Source organism: Trichomycterus rosablanca, chromosome 5, assembly GCF_030014385.1.
Source record: "Trichomycterus rosablanca isolate fTriRos1 chromosome 5, fTriRos1.hap1, whole genome shotgun sequence".
NCBI lineage: Eukaryota > Metazoa > Chordata > Actinopteri > Siluriformes > Trichomycteridae > Trichomycterus > Trichomycterus rosablanca.
Window position 1 is genome coordinate 17,452,679 of NC_085992.1, and position 22,536 is coordinate 17,475,214.

Consider the following 22,536-nt stretch of genomic DNA (forward strand, 5'->3'; position numbering starts at 1 on the left):
CTGTAAAATACACAGAGGAACACACTATACTCCACATATTTCTTACTTACACAAGTGCCTGGAGCAGACAGGAGGTGGTAATAGGCTTACCCTATCTGTAGAGCACTCTACCAGGCTATAGGTAGATGTCTAGTGTAACAGAGCATCTGGAGGCTTTATTGCACGGATCACTGTAACGGTAAATTTACCATTCTGGATAAAACTAATAAACTCAAAAATAAAATATGGTATTACTCCTGCAAATTTGAAGAAGCTGAATAAAAAATACAGTGGAACCTCGATTTAACTGACTAAAAGGGGGGAGCACTGGTCTGTAAAATGCGATTGTCCGAAACAGCGAGGTTTTTTTCCAGGTGGTGCAAAAATATACGAAAACACAGCATTAAGACAACAGTGCTAAACATGCACATATGATAAACAGTAAAATGAACAGTATGTAATGTAAATCCTGTAAATAAATGTTAAAATTGGTTTACTACTGAGGAAAATTTTATTTACCTTGTGTGAAATTTTTTGCCGTAATTATACAGTGGGGACTTGCAAAAATTAAGCATTAAACACAGTGAAAAAGGTGAGAACTAAGTGAGCCTCCTGACAAAACAAAGCTTGTCACTCTAAACAGATGTGCGCCAGCTAGTGGACAGTTACTGAACTACAGGTCTTGATTCACACCAGACATTTGGTTTTCCAGATTGTGTTAAATCCAAAATCTGTTAAATAAAGGTCCGTTAAATCGAGGTTACACTGTAATTTCTTTCTTTCCAGTAGAGGATGAAGGTATTCGTTTTTACAGTAAAGAAGTGTTTAGGTGAAACAGCTGTCTAATTAATTATTCCACCAGTGGCAGACAGTCTCGAGTGCTACTGGACTGGTCAAGCACTCAAACACAACTGGCTGGGTCTGGAAAAGGGGAGGGTACTAGTGGTGGAGAAATACAAAGAGCATGGCATGATTGGGTGATGTTTGGGCACTCTGTAGGAATCCACTACTGGCTGGTAGAAAGATGCAGTCGATGGGTTAACACATGGCAGAAGGAGCTGTGCTTGCTTGCAGTCATTCTCAGGCAGCGTAAGTGTAGTCTATTAGATAAAGGAACTGCAATAAAGAATTTGAAATGAGTGAACTCTTAAAAAAGCCACCTAATTTCACTGCTCCATGGTCCAGCCAATTGTAGGTACTTTTAGTGGACTGGGGTTGTGGCTGATCTGTGTGTAATGACATTTATTAAGAGATTTTCTGATACCCAAAGCCCAATTTAGGCACTAAATAATGTGAAAATGCAAAGACAAACAAACAAAAAAACAATACATGGAATTGTACCGGGGTGTATATACTTTTCTCAGAATGTTCATAAATCATACTACAACCCCAAATCAGAAAAAGTTGGGACAGTATGGAAAATGCAAATAATAAAAAAAAAAAAACACAGAGTTTCTTACTTTTACGTTGACTTTTATTTCATTGCAGACAGAAAAAACCTGAGATATTTCATGTTTTGTCTGTTCAACTTAATTTAATTTATTAATAAACATCCATTCCTGCATTTCAGGCCTGCAACACATTCAAAAAAAAGTTGGGACAGTAAAGCATTTACCATTTTGTAATGTTGCCATTCCTTTTCACCACACTTAAAATACGTTTTGGCACCGAGGATACCAAGTGATTTAGTGTTTCAGCTTTTATTTTGTCTCATTCTTCCTGCAAACACGTCTTAAGATGTGCAACAGTACAGGGTTGTCGTCGCATTTTTCGTTTCAAAATTATCCACACATTCTCTATTGGGGACAGGTCAGGACTGCAGACAGGCCAGTCCAGTACCCGTACCCTCTTCTTCTGCAGCCATGCCTTTGTAATGTGTGCAGCATGTGGTTCTGCATTGTCTTGTTGAAAAATACATGAACGTCCCTGGAAGAGATGACATCTTGAAGGCAGCATATGTTGCTCTAAGATCTCAATGTACTTTTCTGCATTAATGCTGCCATCACAGAAGTGTAAATGATCTTTGCCAAGGGCACTGACATAGCCCCATACCATGACAGACCCTGGGTTTTGGACTGGTTGCTGATAAGTCTGGATGGTCCTTTTCGTCTTTGGTCCGGAGCACACAGCGTCCATTTTTTCCCAAACAAGACCTGGAATGCTGATTCATCTGAACACAATACACGTTTCCACAGTGTGATGGTCCATCGTAGATACCTCCGAGCGCAGAGAAGTCGACACCGCTTCTGGACATGATTAACATAAGGTTTCTTTTTTGCACAGTAAAGTTTTGTGGCATTTGTGCATGTAACTCTGTATTGTAGTGCTTGACAAAGGTTTGCTAAAGTAATCCCTCACCCATGTGGTTATATCAGCTATTGTTGAGTGGTGGTTCTTGATGCAGTGCCGTCTGAGCAATCGAAGATCACGGGCGTTCAGCTTAAGCTTGCGCCCTTGGCTTTTACGCACTGAAATTCCTCCAGATTCCTTAAATGGTTTAATGATATTATGCACTGTAGAGGGAGAAATATGCAAATCCCTTCCAATCTTTCTTTGAGGTACATTGTTTTACACATTTCAATCATTTTCTCACACATTTGTTGACAAACTGGAGATCCTCTGATCATCTTTGCTCAAAGACTCAACCTTTCCTGGATGCTGCTTTTGTACTAAACCATGATTACTATCACCTGTTTATAATCACATCATTTAGTTTTTTCACCTCATTACTAGCCCTAAATTGCCTCTGTCCCAACTTTTTTTGGAATGTGTTGCAGGCCTGAAATGCAGGAATGGAGGTATATTAACAAATGAAATGAAGTTGAGCAGACACAACATGAAATATCTTGGGTTCAAACGGTCTGCAATCAGATTAGCATTTTCTATATTGTTCCAATTTTTTCTGATATGGGGTTGTACTTTTAGCACCAATTCAACCTGAAAAGCACCAGAAACCACCAAAATTCACTAATCCAGTTTATTCGCTTTCAGCAAGGGGAAAAAAAGGAGATAAAAGGAGGAAAAACAAAATAAACCCAAAGAAAGGCTACAGAATTATTCTCATATTCATACTGTTTATCTTTTTAACAATGTTAACCTAAAAAGGAAAAAAAAACAATGCAGCTCTATGCTAGTGCGAGTTAATCAGAAACACAAAGAAGGTTAAATAAGGATTTCTTTAAGATACAGGATATTCGCTAATCATCTTCGGCTCTGTCCTCATCGAAAACGGAAAAAACGGCTTAAAGTAAAAAAGCGACAGAGGATTCAGCACTCTGCCTCCAACCTTCAAAGCCCAGCTCTCCCTTGAACCACTTCTGAAATGTGAGGAACGAGATAAGTGTGAGTGAAAAGTGAGGAGTGCGAGAATGAGCGTGAAACACTGACAATCAGGAAGAATTTAGGATGAAGTGGTCAGAAAAAGAGGGAAAAAAAAAGAAGAAGGGTTCCTTCGAGAGTCGCTGCTTTCAGGAGGCAGAGCGTCACTAGGTACAACACATTGGGTCTGATAGGAGCTGTAGTTTGAAAGTACACAGAGCATAAACTCAGACCTGAACTACAGCGCCCATGAAGCCCCGGGGCCTCTGCTGACAGCCCGATCCCGAATTAAACCAGAGTTCGAGTTGAGTTCTGTCCATGTGCTGCAGATGAACGTAAAAGCACAGTTTGTGCGAGTGAGTGCGTGATCCGTTGAAGTCCATCATCTCGGGAATTACGAAAGAAACATGAGGTCGCGTTAGAAGAGTCAACCGAGGCGCTTCTTCGGTCCAAATCCAACTAAAGAAGGGCAGAGAGTGGGTGTTAAAGTCAACCCTGATCGTGCCCTTGTCAGCCTCGAGTCCTGCTTTGAAATTTTGTGTTGGATCTTATCTACTGACCTACATTTCAAAACCTGAATTTAAAAAAAAAAAAACACACAATCAAACCAGAAACCTGATCATTATGGAACGTGGTGGGCCGAAAACTGAAGGAAGTCCAAAACTAGAGATGGTGATGGCATGCCAGAAGATGCGTTCTCTCTTCTTGAGGTGGTCTTCTCCCAACAAGACCCACAGGAAGGAGCTTAAGACAGTCGTGAGGAGTGCCAGGGCCATAAGATTGCATGTTTTATCTGTGTGTATCAGTGTGAACGGTGTGTGTGTGAGTGTGTGAGTGTGAGTGTGTGTGTGGGGGTGGGTGGTGGCATGTGAGGCAAGAGAGTAAGGGGAAGGGTTTACATTGTTCAGTACTGAGAGTCTGAGCACCATTGACCTCAGTTGAAATAGGGACAGGAAGATGGACAGGGAGGGGTGTCGCTGTGTGTGTGAGTGTGTGTGTGTGTGTGTTCAGGAGCACTCCTCTCCAATGCGCTGGCAGGATCGGCCCACCTTGCGGTCCAGCTTGACCATCTTAAGCACGGCCTCCTCTCTGCCGCGGCCCAGGTGGTCGAACAGGCAGTCGTGCTGCTCCGGCAGCCGGTGCAACATGCAGAACACGTAGCCTAAAACACATGCACAAATAGAGTGTTTTATTACAGTGTTTAAGTACAGTGTTTAATTACTGCTTTTACCTGACAAGGCATTTCTTGTGATGCACAAATACCATATTTTAATGTTCCGATACAAATAACTGAGTCTATATGAACACCTCCCAAATTCTTTTTTCTTTTTTTGCGTTTTCTCCCCCTTTTGCGCGTCCAATTGTCCAATTCGCATCATGCTTCCTCTCTGCCTATGCTGAACCCTGCCCTGACCGAGGAGATCGAAGCTAACCCATATCCCCTCCGACATATGAGCAGCAAGCCGTATGCATCTTGCCACCTACACATTGATGAGTGTTGTGCCACCTAGCGTTGCATGCGGAGAGACACACCCTAAGAGCACTCCTTCCTCATCTCTGTGTAGGCGCCTCTAATCAGCCAGCAGAGGTCGTTATTGCACCATTCTGACAGAGAGAGACCCACATCCGTTTTTTTGTCCCGCCCCCCAACTGAACAACAGGCCAATCGTTGTTCATATTGCCACTCAGCCTCAAGCCGGTAATGAGAGGTTCACACTACACGACTTTCTGATTTGTCGGGTCGCTGTATAGTTCACACTACACGACTGAATCTTTTGCACTCGGGAGTCTTTCAGTCCAGTCGGTGCGTATTTCACACTACACGACTAATCGGAAATAAGGGGGTTTCACACTACACGATCTATCACCAACTGGAATCATAGACGAGCTTCTCCGGACTTCCAAACTACGGTTTTTTCTGATGTGCAGCGTAAAATCAAGGAGGAAAAATAAATGACTCTGAGTGGATTTGGCAACAGGAAGAATATGGATTGTTCTATAGTAAGTTGGAGGTTAATAAATATTTTTGCAATGCAGTGTTGGTGTTATGTTTTGTAGAGAACGATCAAGTCAGAAATACTGTAAAACGTGTGTGTGTGCCGATGTATTCTGATATAAATTATATTATCCCCCTGTCCCACCTGTTTTCACTCCTCTCCTGGTTTCCCCTCACACTGTATCCTACGTTCTCATTGGCGGTTTGACATAGCACTCACTGCCAGTCTCACAACTCGCATCAGAGATCTGACATGCTAGAAATCTCGAGCCAGTCGCCGAGCGCTCGGTGACTGCTCGGTGAGCCGGTCGGATTGAGTTGTTTGGTAGTTCACACTCAGCGATCGAGAGCCGAGTTTTGATCGCCGAGCGAACACTGAGTTGCTCCCGAGCCGGCAAATCTAGCGCCGACCAGTCACCGAGCGAAAATCTGGGCAAAAATCGTGTAGTGTGAACCAGGCATAAGGCAGAGCTGGATTCGGTACCATGTACTCGAGATCCAGATCTGGTTGCAGCGTGTGCTCTTTACCGCTGCGCCACCTGAGCGGCACACTTCCCCAAATTCTTAAGTTCAGATGTTTCTGCCTAACTATTGCTACCAGGTGTACATTTACTTATTTATTCATTTATATGTGTAACACATTTACATTTTCGGCATTTAGCAGACGCTTTTATCCTAAGCAACAGTATACAATCTAAGCAATTGATGGCACCACCTGGCAGTGGTGAGGTTTGAACCATAGCCTTCTGATTACTAGAACAGTACCTTAACCACTAGGCTACAGCTGCCCACATATGTGTCATTTAATGGAAAACCAGGTATCATGTTTGTCTGTTAGGCATTGAGCAGACGCCTTTATCCAAAGTGACTTACAATACTTTTACAGTATACAGTCTGAGCAATTGAGGCTTAAGGGCCTTGCTAATGCCAAGTTCACACTACACGACTTTCCAAGTTGTCAGGTTCACAACTACACGACTGGATCTCTTGTAATCGGGGGTCTTTCAAGTCGGCGTGGCTTTCACACTACACGACTGATCGGCGATAGGGGGTTTCATTTTGTCACAAAAACAAATGCGAGAAGTGACGAGGGTTTTAATGTTACCACGTCCTAAAATGCACGTCAACAAGTATTGAGCGATCAAAGTTTGGGCGCTGATGTGAAGCGTGAAGTCAAGGAGAAAACATAAATGAATGAGTGGATTTGGCTACGCGACCAGCAGAGATCGTTTGTTCTACAATGAGCTGAAAGTTAATAAATATTTTTTGCAATGCAGCGTTGGTGTTATGTTTTGTCAAGAACGATAAAATCAGAAATACTGTAAAACTTGAGTGTATGCTGATGTATTTTGATATAAACTATATTATGCCCCTGTCCGGCGTTTTTACAACTGCTTCCCTGCGTTTCCCCTCACCCCGTATCTCACATTCTCATTGGCTGTTCGACACTGCACTCATTGCCAGTCGGCCAACTCATATCCAGATATCTAGAATGCTAGATATTTATTAGTCGGATCGGATCGAGTTGTTAAGCAGTTCACACATGGCGTTTGAGAGCAGAGTTTCAATCGCCAAGTGAATACAGAGTTGCCTCCGAGCTGCCACATCTAGCGCCGACCATTCGGCTAGTGAAAATCAGGGCAAAAATCGTGTAGTGTGAACTAGGCATAAAGGGCCCAACACCAGCAACCTGGCAGTGGTGAGGCTTCAACCAGCGACCTTCTGATTACTAGTCAAGTACCTTCACCACTACGGCTTTATACTTTAATTTTTATTTTTATGGCTGCAAGTTAGGTTACACTGTTCTTGTGTTGTCCTGTGTAAGAGTTTCTTTTATGGTTTTACTTGATCTCTGTCCTTGGTGCATTTGGGGCAATCTATTGCAATGTGTTTTATGCCATCAGGTGTATAAAATCAATAGTATAAAACCAATTACATGCTTTTAGCTTTGTGGCAAAAATGTTTGAGGGGGGGCTTTTTCCTTTCCTTTTCCAGCATGACACTGCCTTGTAAACAAATTACACAAACATAAACTCTAGTGGCTTGTGCATAGCCCTGACCTCAACCATACTAAACACCTTTGGGATGAATTGGACCATTGGTTGCAATCCAGTACTTCCAATACTCACAAATGCTCTTCTGACTGAACGAGCAGCAGTAAAAAAAAAAAAAAAAAAAAAAAATTTGTTCCACGACTGCAAATGAAACTAATCAACTAATCAAAACTTTAGACTCCTACTAAATAACTATTACACCTGTAAGCAAGAAGCATGTCTACGCCAAGTTCAATGTTAAAAAATTGGTGTCCACTGTGTTTTTTTGTTTGTTTGGGTTTATTGCCATATTAGCAACACATTGGCTATTTTATGGCATAGACATTTTTTTAGATCCTTAATATTAGAAATGTATTAAAAACATGCGAAAATAAATATAAAAAGTAATAGTAAAAAATATGCTCAGATAATTTGTTTAAAATTTAGACTTTCTAAAAAGTTAAGAATTTTAGATGGAGAAATCTTTTCGAACAGTTCTTTTATGTTCTCAACCCTGTAAAAATGGTCTCTGATAGCTGAAACTGTCAGACATTCTAATAAAATGTGTGTGTGTCCACTGTGTAGCTGCGTTATCTGACCAATAGTTGGTGAAATGCATAAACGTTCACATGCTGAGGTGGGAAGGGGGTAGAACAATAGATCATCAAAAGCACAGAGTACAGAGCTTCATGTGCTCAGTAAGAACAGAAACATCAAGAGTTAAGAATCTATTCAGCTTAAATATTCTTGTTACCCTCACAGGCTCGTTAAGAAGTTTACCGCACTCATTAATACATACGCGCTCCTTAACGAGAGTGCGTGATGATTTAAAGCTCACCAAGCCTCAATTAAAGCATGGCAATTAAAAGCTGTGCAGCAATACAGCTGGAGCGTCTCCAATGCACACCCGGGCCAAATACAGATGAGCGTGAGCATGAGCGCACTCTCTTTTACGGAGATAAAAGAGGCATTATGCAGATAAAAGAGGCAGCTGAGGCGCGGCGACTAACAATGGGAGTCATTTCCTACAAAGAGCACAGAGAGATTATTTCCACTCTGAGCTGAACTGATGAGTACTCATACTAAGAATATTAGCAGAACAATTGGATCTGCTCTTAAACTGATGGCTGCAGTGATGACTCCCAAACTCCAGGACTAGTGGAAAACTGCAGCGGGAAATTTCCCAAAATCAACCACCCAACCAGGATAGGAAAATGTGTTTAACCACATAAAAAAACGGTTAAATACTATTAAGGCTTCAGCATACTTCATGCGGAGACGACGTTCGCCTGGCTTCGGCGACCAATGTGACGTAATCGCGGAGAAAGCTTACAACCGCGGACGTCGCACAGAGGCTTCGCTCGCGCACATGGAAGCTGGGCGAACTCCGCGGACGAAAATTATCCGAATAATCTACTGCTTGGGCTGCATTTTTTGTGTACGCAAACACAGCACACTTGCGTACTAAAAGAGCTTACTCTAATTTAACTATGCGATTTTGGACACAGCCATTGTTTTTCGATAGTCACTACATTATAAATGTCACCGCGTCACCTGCAGCTGTGGAGCAGACGCAAAAGGCAAAACGAAACCGCTAGAAGTATGCCAGCTTGTAAGCTCGCGAAAGTGCGTTCGGCTTCGAAATCTTTGAAACTCGACGTCCTTCGGTGAGAAATTTTAATAAAGGGGTAAGAATTAGGGTGCATTCACATGAGAAATGGCAACCTCAAAAGCCGCAGCAAGAGCAAAAATCGCAATCCTAAGGCAGCAAAAGTGTGCGGTGGGCACCACACTCCATAGGAAACAATGGCCCAGTCAGCACAACTGTTTTTTTTTTTTTACTGTTTTTCAATTGTATTTTAGTGTTTTTATACTATATTTGAGTTATTTTTAGTGTATAAGTATCAAAAACAACCCCATTATTTTACATAAACCTAAAATATATGTAGTTCCACGGGACTATGGAATGCAGTACCAGGTTTCCCATACATCCTAATAGGAAAAAATACCTTAAAACTCAACGTCTTACAGCCGCTCAGGTGGCGCGGCGGTAAAAACACACGCTGGAACCAGAGCTGGATCTCGAATACATCATATCGAATCTCAGCTCTGCCTGCCGGCTAAGGCTGAGCGGCCACATGAACAACGATTGGCCTGTTGTTCAGATGGGCGGGACTCTCTCTCTCATGACTGGTGCAATTACGACCTCTGCTGGCTGACTGATGGCGCCTGCATAGAGATGAGAAAAGAGTGTTCTCAGGGTGTGTCTCTCCGTACACAACGCTGAGCTGCACTCGTCAAAGTGTAGGTGATGAGACACGGCATGCTGCCCACGTGTCGGAGGGGGCGTGGGTTAGCTTCGTTCTCCTCAATCAGAGCGGGGATCGGCATTGGTGGAGAGGAAGCATGACGCAATCGGGCAATTGGACGCGCTAGGGAGAAAAAGGGGAGAATATACATAAAGAAAATTAAAAACAAAAATCAAAACTCAACGTCTTTTAAACACGATGCCACTCCCAGAACCAACTGACATTGAGTTTTAAGTTACCGCTGTAGTTTCAGTTCTTCAGTCAAGTGAGATGGCGCCTGGACAACAGGATCACTGTAAGCAATCTCAAGGCAATGGTAGCTCAGTCAGCAGAAGATTGCTGGGTCAAGTCCCACCACTGCCAGGTACCCCGTGTTGGGCCCCTGACTCAATTGCTTGGATTGTGCATGGTTACGACTGTAAGTCACTTTGAATTAAATGCCCACTAATGCTGTTACTGTAAGGTGAATACTTGCACTAGGGGTATAATGATACACAAATCTCATGATTTCATGACGCCCTGTGACTGGACACGTGTTAGAGAGGCTGGACACTAGCATATGGCTCTACTCAGACAGTGTAGGGTTGGTTCAAGCAGAGAAATTGCAAATGACCAGATTTTGAAGGACGTGAACATTTCTATTATTGTTATAAAACACAGGACAAGCTCCTGACCGCTTCTGTTTGAAATTGAAATGCAGCCACCTAGTGGACTGATCTAAGTAGTACACACAATAGCAACACAGCACATTAGAGAAAGGGCTGAGCATGTCATAACTGGAGATAAGAATGTATTGCTAATTATTAATAGAAATGAAGGATCTCTGTCCTAAAAGCTCAGAAACACAGTTAAGAATAAGAAATAGTAGACTCTGACCACAGCGACATGAGCCCAGCTCCTGCTGTACGAGCTCGAGTTTGGTTTGGCAGCGATGGCAGCGCCGGCGGTTTTTCTGCTTGGGCCCTCGCAGATATTCTTCGGAGGACTCGCTGACCCGCGCCCGCTTCTCTGGGGATGCCTCGCTCTCCGAACCTGAGGCTGAGAATACACAGAAAATATGGGAGTTTAGTTATGGTCACTTCGGCTCTATAGACTACACTGAATTGTTTTTTTTCCACTTTAGTTTCATTAAACACTTTATCTTGGTCAAAGATGGAAGCTTGTCTGGGAAACACTAGGCACAAGGCAGGAATAGTCTGGGCAGGGCAGCAATCCATCGCAGGGCTTAGACAACCGCCTCAGACAATGTGCTATTGATAATTTTACAATGAAATGAAAATGTACCACCAGTTAGAATATTGGCAGAAAACTATTGCACAACATTTAAAGCTGTAATCATAATAACCCTTTTAATATGATACAGCAGGGGTCGGCAATCTATGGCACGTGTGCCAAAGCTGGCACGTGAGGCACGTTTGCCTGGCACGCTGATTGATGAGTAAAAAAAATGTATTTCATGCTCATGGCTGCGCCTTATTAGATGGCTCCGTCCTTACACCCTATGCCATTTTCTCACTCCCGACACCTTGATTAACTAGAAAAGCAGCTTTCTTTCTTTCTTTGGTTTTTCTAACGCCTTGTTTTACTCTGTTGAGTTACTGTATTTCAAGACAGGACCGGTTTATTTGGGGCAGGGATTTATTGCGTTTTTAAAAAAAGTCCTCAAGTTTGTAGAAAAGCAGCTACAGGATATCATGCAGTGTAGAAAAGGCATTGCATGATGGTTGCTGCCCTTGCCCTGGGTGCTGGTGATACCATAGGGTTATTCATTCGCAGCATCTGTCCCATCTGTAATTTTGCATTTTAGCTCTTCACACAAAAGACACCCCTGAACGTTGAGAAAACTTGGTACCTGCGTCACAGGGCCGTTTCGTGGGAGTAGATAGCGTGCCGCGGGCTGTGTCTGTACTCGAGACTTCTGCAAAAACAAAGAACAATAGGAGAAAAAAAAGTTTACCACTGGTTAGAAATGCATCCTTTATGGTAGAACTGTGGCATCATACTCTAGGGCAGAAAGACAATTAGCAGAAATAAATCAGTGCCACCAGATAAGGTTGCTTTTCTGGTCAGCCAAAAACCAAAAGGACTAAAAGCCTGTTTGCACCCAGAACTTACCTTGAATTTCCTAGAATTCCTATAGAATCTGATTAGGTTTAAGATGGTCTTAGATGGAATTCACATGGGCATTATTGGCAGTAGAGATGCATGAGTACCGATACTGGTATCGGGTATTTGCCCGATACCGCGCTCATTAACTTGTAGTCATACACACAAACGAGGCTCCGATACTAAACATCCGATACCGTGTGCCTAGTGCACGTTGCTGCGTTATGCCTGGTTCACATTACACGATTTTCGCCCTGATTTTCGCTCGGCGGCTGGTCGGCGCTAGATTTGCCGGCTCGGGAGCAACTCGGCGTTCGCTCGGCGATCAAAACTCGGCTCTCGATCGCTAAGTGTGAACTATCCAACAACTCGATCCGAGCGGCTCGCCGACCGCTCGGCGACCGGATCGAGTTTTCTGGCACACAGATATCTGATCTGAGATGTGCGACTGGGAATGAGTGACATGTCGAACAGCCAATGAGAACGCAGGATATGGTGTGAGGAGAAACGCAGGAGAGGAGTGTAAACAGGTGGGACAGGGGGATAATATAGTTTATATCAGAATACACCGGCACACACACGTTTTATAGTATTTCTGACCTGATCGTTCTCTACAAAACATAACAACAAAACACCAACATTGCAAAAATATTTATTAACCTTCAACTCACTACAGAACAATCCATGCTATTCGTGTTGCCAAATCCACTCAGATTCATTTATTTTTCCTCCTTGATTTCATCACATCAGCGCACAAACAGTTTGACATTAGATTAGAATTTATATATATATATATATATATATATTATATATATTAGAATTTACCACTGACGGGTAAAAAGATGCATCCAGCAACTGCTCTACTCATTCAGCGCAGGGTGGTACAAATTTGTTTTATATGGGGGGGATAAAGAGTATATGGGAGGGAAATAGAGAAAAAAAAACATTACGAGATTTTAAAGCAATTAATTTTTCCAACTACAGGAGGCATATTTGATTAGTCTCGCTATCCACACACACGATTAATGTTATCCAATTCAGTCTGGAAAAAAAGACCATTGGCGAGCAAAACTTAAAAAATAGGGCTAACAGTGAAGATAAATCAGTGACAAAAACAATGACTGCTGTTATAGGACATGGGTGTGTGTGTGTGTGTGTGTGTCTTTGTCTTTAAAAGAGGTGTATAGTGGGAGATGCTCTGTTCACAATATCGCTATAAGTGAGTCAGGAGTCAATTCGTATGAAGTAAAACATGTGCACGTTCTTAGCTGGCACACGTAACTTTTAAACTTTTTAAACGTAAATCTTAACTGGTAACTTTTCCTCTTAGTGAGAAGTTTTACATGATAAGTGACAGGTGTTTTCATGTCAGAAAAAGACGAGTTTTAAGCCTCTTCTGACCTAGAGACACTCCAGAAGATTTTATTGCCCTACCCCAGCACACGTTTTTTTGTTCCCGATCTTGATCATTAATTTTGATCCCGATCCGATACCGAGTCTCAAACCGATACTTGTATTTTCTAGATATTGTCTAGATAAGAACTGGATAATACTGTTCACACAGTGCACACTTCAAGTACATTACAGTTATTCAAATTAATCCAATGTATATGTTTAACAACTGAATAGCTCTGCAGTGCTGTAGGAAAAAAATTGCCTGCATCCAAGCTATTGCTTAATGTTTTTTTATTTTTACAAAATAAAAGTAAACAAGCTTAGTGCAGCATTGTAGTAGTAAAACTAGAACACTCAAAATGAAGTGAAGGTTCTTTTTGAGGAAAATCAGCATCTCTGCCGTGTTAGTGTACAGCCGGTTCCTCTTCTCATCATATAATAATAAACTCGCTGTATTCGACCGAGTGTTTATTTTTTAGGTGCTGTATCAAATTGGTAGATCGTTTGGCTAATCGATATCTGTTTTGTTTATGAGCCACCGTACTTGTAGCATGTTGTAACTAAGCCAATCAGAGTGCTTGATACTGAGATGTCGTTCAGTCTTGTAACACGTAAACTCGTAACAGCTGTATGTTATGGTCCTGAAGTTTTCATACCTGGATTAAAAGTTATTGTTTTGTAAACCGGAGTGATTCTTGACTCACACACCATATAAATAGTAAAATTCTACAGTAATGAACGCAGCTCTATCGCCTCGTGAAACGCTCGCATTGCAGACATTACACTTCACTGTTGGACTCTCCGTTTACGACAACTGCTTGACCGCTGGCGTAAAACGAAGGATCTGGCTTAGGATCGACCTTAGTAAAGCCGATACCGATCAGTTAAAAAATGCCTTGATCGGGCCCGATTCCGATCTTTGAGATCGGATCGGGACATCCCTAAATTTGGATGGATGAAATTCTCGTCATGCACCTCAGTGACCATGCCACTTTCAGAAGAAAGCTTTAACATGCATGGAGAAGCATGTTATGCACTCTGTATTCCTCAGCTGACAAAGGTAGCTTGAGCCAGCATCTCGAACAAACAGTAGGAATCACTACTGCAGCAGCAAAAAATGATTTGCCACCCAGCCTTACCTCTATGTATTTTTATACATTTAGGTTCACCCAACCCCAAAGCTTACCTTCCTGTTTAGAAAGTGGTGTGGCATCTGTGGATGGCCCTTCGGAACCAGAGGACAGAGTTTGGCTACTGCTGCTGCTTGTCTCGTTACAGAAGACGGCTGATTGGCTACTGCTGGAGCTGGGGGCAGGCTCTGAAGCACAGTCCTCGTCTGGTTGCTTCTTCTGGATGTCTAAGTGAGAGAGCAGAGGGGAAGTATTCAGTGACTAAGTCAAATGTGAGAAGAGGGGCTAAGCACAGACACACATCATTGCATGACTAATTGTCATACTACCGTGATAAATATAGCTACATGGGCTCAAGAGTGGACTTCAGAAAACCAGTCACTTAACACATTTACATTTTCAGCATTTAGCAGACGCTTTTATCCAAAGCGACTTACACAATGAGCGGAACACGATGAGCAATTGAGGGTTAAGGGCCTTGTTCAGGGACTCAACAGTGGCAACTTGGTGGTGGCGGGGCTTGAACCGGCAGCCTTCTGTTTATTAGTCCAGTTCCTTAACCACTGAGCTATCACTGGGCTATCACTGGAGCTAACACAGTCTGCTGCGGCATCAAGAAATGAAATAGCTAAAAGACCACTGCACAAGAGAAAGCCATAGATCTGTTCTATGCATCACCAACTTCTCTGGGCGGAGGTTCATTACAGATGGACCAAATGACTGTGGAAGTGTGTTGTGGTCAGATAAGCCCACGTTTCAGCTTATTTTCAGGTAAAATTGATGTTAACTACTGATGTCAAGTAGACAAAAAGGACAGTGCAGACCGTGTTATCAGTGAATGGTGACAGAGCCGACATCTGTCATGGTATGGGGTGCATCAGTGTCCACAGCATGGGTGGCTTAGATATGTAAAAGTTTACACAGAAGCACATTTTGGGATTTTATTGAGATGTATACTGACATCAAGACTAGGGCTGCAACTATCGATTATTTTTGTAATCGAGTATTCTATCGATTATTCCAGCGATTAATCGAGTAATCGGATAAGAAATACTTTTGCTTTAACAAAGAGCAAAAACAAATACATATTAGATTAAATAAGACATGTTTCTTAAACCAAACTGTACATTTGTATTCCTTGCATACAGGACAGTTTAACATTTTTTAAATGCAAAAATAAATAAATCAAAAATAAATCAATTTACTTTTAAAATGTAAACAGGCAACCTGAAACATCAGGTCATCAAGTCATAAATAATAATTAACAAAAATACATGAACATAAGCCTGTAATTTGTGCAACTTTCAAAACTCAAAGTTTCAGCTACAGCTCACGCAGAACATAAAGCTTTAATATTTTGTTGGGAGGTTTTGTGGTGTTTGTAGGGGGATAAAAATCTGTCAGGATTGTGTCTCTAGATGAGGTAGATCTGGTGTGTGTGTGTGTGTATATGTATGTGTGTGTTTGCCTAAATCTTCATAAAAGCCTGTGGTGGTTGAAACAAAGTAAAGTCAGTAAACATGAGTAAAGTAAACACGACGCTCTGATGGTGTGGATGTTATACTGAGTTTTAGTTTTATCAGCTTAAATTGATCTCAAACTTTCTGTGGTTTTCTCTGTCCAGTCTCCTCCTGTTCGCTATTTTCTCTCTATATTTTGCAGTCCGCGCTATCAAATCTCGGCTGCGTCCTAAACTGATACGTTCAGTTCGCAGGAGCGGCGAACGTGTCCAAATACGTAGTGTTCATTAAACTGTCCGCAAAAAGAACCCGGATGAAGTCCTGTTAAGTTCTGTTTATGTTTAAGATTTTTCGGGACGCAGCCCTCAGATTCTTCACGTCACCTGCACACAGCGTTAAACACGCTGCGCAAAAGTGAAAGTCGTCCGTGTAAAACACCGTGAACTGTATATGGTTGTGCGGATTAAACGATTCCTCGATGCAAAAAATTTGAATCGATGATTTTTAGTAATCGATTTACTCGAGGAATCGTTTCAGCCCTAATCAAGACCACCTCTTTTTTTCAGGAAGACTGTGATTATCTCAGCAACACAATGCCATGCCTCATTCTGCAACAGTGTGGCTTTCTAGACAAAAGTATGTGTGCTTGACTCTTCTATTGAAAAGATATGGTGCATCATGAAGAGGGGAATCTGATAATGACAATTTATATCTAAACCTTTAATATGAGTAATTAATATGAGAGATTTTGTGTGTTGAATGACAAATTTAAAAATCCTACAAACAAACAAAACTAATCTTGTTTTTTTTTTAATGCATTTTCTCCCCTTTTTCTCTCTTTTTAGCGCATCCAGTTGCCCGATTGCGTCATGCTTCCTATCCACCAATGCCGATCCCTGCTCTGATTGAGGAGAACGAAGCTAACCCACGCCCTCACCGACACGTGGGCAGTAGCTGTATGCATCTTGTCACCTACGCTTTGACGAGTGCAGTGCAGCTCAGCACTGTGTACGAAGAGACACACCCTGACAGCACTCTTTTTCCATCTCTGTGCAGGCACCATCAATCAGCCAGCAGAGGTCGTAATTGCATTAGTTATGAGAGAGACCCTATCCAGCTTTAATATCCCACCCATATCTGAACAACAGGCCAATCGTTGTTCATGCGGCCGCTCAGTCTAGCCGGCAGGCAGAGCTGAAATTCGGTACAATGTATTCCAGATCCCAGCTCTGGTTCCAGCGTGTGTTTTTACCGCTGCGCCACCTGAGCGGCAAAATCTATATAATGTTATAATGTCTCATGTGAAAGCGTCCAAACCTTTACACTGTGACACGCCCACAGATGTCATGGTTCACGCTGAAAAACCAAGTATTCTGTGGAGCCAGATTAGAATGCTAGTTCGCTATCTGGAACCTCTTTTTTTCCAGGAGGAAACACGTCGAACCGGAACAGAGCCGGATCTGCGCCGGTGGAAACGGGGCATCAGTGCCTGTTCCAAACCCAGGTAAAATAAAGAGAGCTGGGACAAAAGGGCATCCGACTGCGCCAAATCCGGTATGTGGACCGGAATCATCCACTGTGGTGAGCCCTAAAAACAAAAGAGCGGCTAAAAGGGAAAAAAAAGAATCTATAGTTTCTGGTAAAACATAGCCTAATGAACACACATGCACCAACAAACACACACCTACCTGCAAAACATTTGGAGCAGAGGTTCATGGTTTTGCTCGACCTAGGGGAGAAATAGAAAATATATAAGAAGGTCAATACAGTGAGTGAAGTTCATTACACCTATGTGAGCTACATAATAAAATGTATTCCTTTCATTTTGACTATTCATGCTTTATCAATCAAGCCAGACTAAACCTCATAACAACTTCAAACAACGAAGAAAAATGCTGCATGAATGCTGATTGAGAAATGCTACAAGGACTTCTTAGACCTACATAAACAGTGGATATTAAGTCTACACACCCCTGTTAAAATGCCAGGTTTTTATGATGTTAAAAAAAATTCAACCCAAGATAAATAATTTCTGATTTATTTCCACCTTGGCATATCTGACATATAATCTGTGTTTGTTTATTAGGATTTGAACGTCATGTTATACACTTTGGTTACATTCATGACAGGAATAGTAGTCACTCATTACACAAGGTTCATCACTTCACAAGGTTATATCAAACACAGTCTTGGACAATTTAGTGTCTCCAATTCACCTCACTTGCATGTCTTTGGACTGTTAGAGGAAACCGGAGCACCCGGAGGAAACCCACGCGGACATGGGGAGAACAAGCAAACTCCACACAGAAAGGACCTGAACCGCCCCACCTGGGGATCATTTAACCGGTGTAATTCTATTAAAAAATTTAAATTTTTAGAGGATAAGAAATAAAATAATGTTTTTAGAATAAACCAATCATAATCAAATTCATGTTAAATAGTAATAAGTACATACCTACCATCAATTAAAGTGACTAACCCCAAATGAAGTTCAGCTCTTCTAGTAGTGATAAGAAACATATCCAATCTAGACTACTACTTTTTAGCCCAAAGCGTACCTCGGCATGAACGAAACAATGGCTTCACCAGAAGATGATCAATGTTTTGGAATGGCCACGCCAGAGACGTGACTAAATCCAACTGAAAATCTGTGGAGTGACCTAAATAGGACTGCACTAGGGCTGGGCGATTTTCACGATTAATTCGGTTAATTCAAATGAACGTTTTCACCCGATGTTAGAAATGTGACGATCGCGATTGTTTACATACTTTATATTTTAATTAAAATACCAACATGTCATGAGGCAGAAACTGAGCAGACGCTCGCGGAATATAAATCAAGGAAAATTTAATATCAAAAACAGTAAACGGAAGCCAACAAGTGTCATATACGGTATTGGCTAGATTCAGTAATAAGAACCGCAAACACGATCGGCAAAACGAGACACACGAACAGAAGAGTTTAATTAAGATTCACTGAATCGAACACAGCTGAAATGAATTACAACTCCGGAGACGGTGAGCGTGATCAGGATTGGCTGACCTTGGACATGTGATAATCACGTGACAGTCCGTGGGAGCATGGGAATTGTAGTCCATATTGTTAGAAGCAGAACTTAACACCTCCATCTAGGGGTGTGTTATATCGTATCGTTCACGATAATACCGGTGTAATTTTTTAAACGATACAAAAAAGCCCATATCGTAATAAAAGCGATATTCTGCGTTGTTTACGTAATGACGTCACATAGCTATGCAAATGGCGTACGTTCGTTACGTGGGTCATTTGGGCACAGCAACGAGTATGGCGGAAGCCAACCTGAGCGGCTTTTGTGAGCTATTCTTATAAAGGATATAGCTAATTAAGATTTCTATTATGTTTTAATTATTGTTAATTATTATTATATTGTTATAGTTATAAAGTTTGAGTTCCTTGACAGGATAACTATAGGTGGTGCTGTTAAAGCAATAAGCCACGAGAGGCCGTACGTTACTGTGATTTTAGCATGGGGATGACGTTTTTGGCACGACGCGAAGCGGAGTGCCTAAAACTTCTTTCCCCGTGCTAAAATCATAACAGTAATGCACGGTCTCGAGTGGCTTATTGCTTTTATAAAACGGCGGTCAACATAAAATATAATAAATACAACAATGTTTAATCATAAATGTATTTATTGTGTATAAACTTACAATAAAGCATTCTTCCACGACGCAAAATAGTTCGATTAACAGTGTTGCTAGGCAACATGAGGGCGAAAATAACATTAACTTTTTCTTTTCAGTGGCGTATTAATATGGAATGATGTGAGGTGGTCCTAGGTGTGCGTTTATCGGGGATTTTACAACGGCTTCGAACGCGGCTCAGCCAATCAGATTTTAGGACCGGAACTATCCGTTTTATAATACTATTTTTGCACTTCTGCAGTCTTTTAAATTAAAATGTAAAAAAAAAAGACGTTTGAGTCTTTTTTCAATTGCATTATACAAAAACAAAAAAAATCGCAATCGTATTCGAGAATCGGTAATTAAAAAAAAAAAAAAAAAAAAAAAATAAAAATAAAAAAATAAAAAAAAAATAAAAAAAGAGATTTTTTAGCCCTGCTGTGCCCAGAGCAGTCTCTTGCAACCTGACAAATTTGGAGCGCTTCTGCAAGGAAGAGGGGTCAATGATGGCCAAGCTCCTACCCAAAAAGACTGAATGCTGTCATACATTCAAAAAGTGCTTCAACAAAGTAATAGTTTAGGGTAGTGCTGGGTTATTTTTCGATTTTCACGTTTAATTCAGTTAATTCGAATGAACGTTTTCACATGATGTTAGAAATGTGACGATCACGATTGTACAAGTTTACATACCTTATATTTTAATTAAAATACCAACAAAAGCTATTCTGACAGACCACCTCTCACAGGTCTGTGTGCTAAACTCGGTCGCACACAGAAGAAAAAAAACGCACACAGGAGGGGGTGTGTTTGAAAACCTTGTGCGCCCTCTACATAAACGCATTTTACGTCATCCTATGCATGCTCCCGAGAAGTATGGCTAACGATGCAGGGCAAAGAACGGAGTTATTTTCAAATGTAAATAAATTATTACTGAATTTCAATTTGTTAAAATGTGTACAGGTGTTTTTATTTGCAAATTCAGGCTTGCCAGTGACAATTTACCTGTTTTCGGTACACAGAGGGAGATGTTAGTTGACATGCTAGCGCGTTGTGCCACCTCATCCCATTGGTTTAAATGGCACAATGCTAAATGTATTAGCTTAGTAAATTAAACCCAATGTAATCTCTGTCTAATTAGTGCTGGCACAAAACAAAAATGTGGTTTTTGTTTCTTTAAACTTCTTAATCGTGGAGATCCTAGAATACTGTATTCCTTAGCGAGTTCAGTTAGGGCGCATTTTTACTTTTATATTGTTTCATTAAGCTTCTTAATCACTGAGATCTTGGAATACCGTATTTCTTAGCAACTTCAGTTAGACCGACGCACACTTGCTCCGTTGGACGCAAAAAGCTTCTCATGTGAATGCGCCCTAACACTTACTACGTTGTTTACATCACTTGGAATTTGAAGTAAGTTTTGAGTGAATGTGTAAGTTAGAATCAGGGCTCATTCTGTCATTACTGTGTTGGACTGAGACGTGACTACCTCTATTTTATTTCTGCTATAAGTTTAAGCACTTTGCTTTGTGTACAGAATGCCATAAACACATGTTGCACTTTGTTTAATATGGAGCACTTGACAATTTAATAATATGGACATAAACCCTGTTTACATTTAGTTTCTGACATATTATTATGACATACAGTTTGTTGTTAAAATAAAAGAAGCGTAAACGAGATGTTTAACAGATGCTGCACTGATGATACTCATTTCTGTACCAGAGACTGTTGTACAGGAGGCCAGATTTAAACAGAAGACACAAGTTATTTATTTATTTTGTTGTTTTATGCCATGTTTACATCATGGTTGTATTATTGTTATCATTGTCAAGTGCCCCCCGGCAGGCTGGGCGCCTACACGAACAACAATTGGCTTGTTGTACCAGGGCAGGGTGCTGAAGGGGATTTCTCATAGCTGATGCAATTACGACCTCTGCTGGCTGATTGATGGCACCTGCACAGAGACAAGGAATAATATGGACAGGGTGTGTCTCTCCGTATACAAAGCTGATCCACATATGAACCTTCTCGTGCAGGTAAGAAGATGCAGTAGGCTACTGCACACGTGTCGAGGGGGCATGCGTCAATCACAGCTCTCCTCAGTCGGAGTGGAGGTCAACATCAGTAAAGAGGAAACATAATGCAATCGGGTAATCGGATACAACTAGATTGGGAGGATAATTGGGGGAAAAATGCAAAAAAAATAGATGTGTCACTTTCTATGTGTGGTTTTCATAAACTCTGCTATTCTTTAAGCATCTTGGAACAGAAGATGCAAGCAGATAAACATCAAAATCAACATTGATATTTGGGTCTAATCATAATCATCAGTAATCATAATCACAACCCAATCAAGGAGGCGGATGGTGGCACATGGAGAGACGGCATCTCTCTGAGCACAAAAAAAAAAGCATATAAAGCAGGTTGTACGATCAAAAATTGAAACTACTGGTGTATGTGCAAGCAGAAAAGCAGAACATTGCTACATCGGTTCTGACTGGGAAGAGTGGTATGATCAGCCTTTTCTTCCGTTTGCTTTATACTACAATTATTAATCCCGCAGATGACAAAGTAAGTTGCGGTGCAGGGCTGCTTTTACATGAACGTCTGTCAAACACACCAATTCCGCCGATTTTAACAAGAATAAAGATCATAAGCACAGACGCATGGTCATGCCATTCATAAAGTTTGACATTTTGACAGGACAAACTGCAAATAAACCACGCATCTGCTACTCGAAGACGTTTAGACCGCTCAAGTAACTAAAGGAAATACATTTTGGTCATAGGCTAATCCCACCAAAGAGCAAGACGGAGGGATTCATACGTTCTTTTGTGCCAACTGCCATCAGACTGCATAACAATAGCAGAATACACAGGCTGTCCTCACACTGAAAAGCCACTCAAAGATCCCCCTCCCATCCATTTCCCAGCAATGGACACTACATCTCTAACTACACACATATGTATATATTACATATAGAATATAGGGATGTCCCGATCCCGATCATTAATTTTGATCCTGATCCAATACCGAGTCTCCAACCGATACTTGTATTTTCTAGATATTGTCTAGATAAGAACTGGATAATACTGTTCACACAGTGCACACTTCAAGTACATTACAGTTATTCAAATTAATCCAATG

The 22,536-nt window shown here is 41.4% G+C and overlaps 1 protein-coding gene across 1 annotated transcript in view; it reads right to left on the reverse strand.

The window, feature by feature from the left end:
- Positions 1-2,938: 2,938 nt before the first annotated feature.
- The window catches only part of zfand3 (zinc finger, AN1-type domain 3), a 37,803-nt gene continuing 18,205 nt past the window's right edge, over positions 2,939-22,536 (reverse strand). Inside the window, exons 2-6 of the mRNA XM_062994951.1 lie at positions 17,415-17,455; positions 14,323-14,493; positions 11,488-11,553; positions 10,512-10,673; positions 2,939-4,459 (exon numbers count right to left, since the gene is read on the reverse strand). Coding sequence (XP_062851021.1) covers positions 4,305-4,459; positions 10,512-10,673; positions 11,488-11,553; positions 14,323-14,493; positions 17,415-17,455 — 595 coding nt within the window. The 3' untranslated portion in view covers positions 2,939-4,304. The remainder of the gene's footprint in view (positions 4,460-10,511; positions 10,674-11,487; positions 11,554-14,322; positions 14,494-17,414; positions 17,456-22,536) is intronic.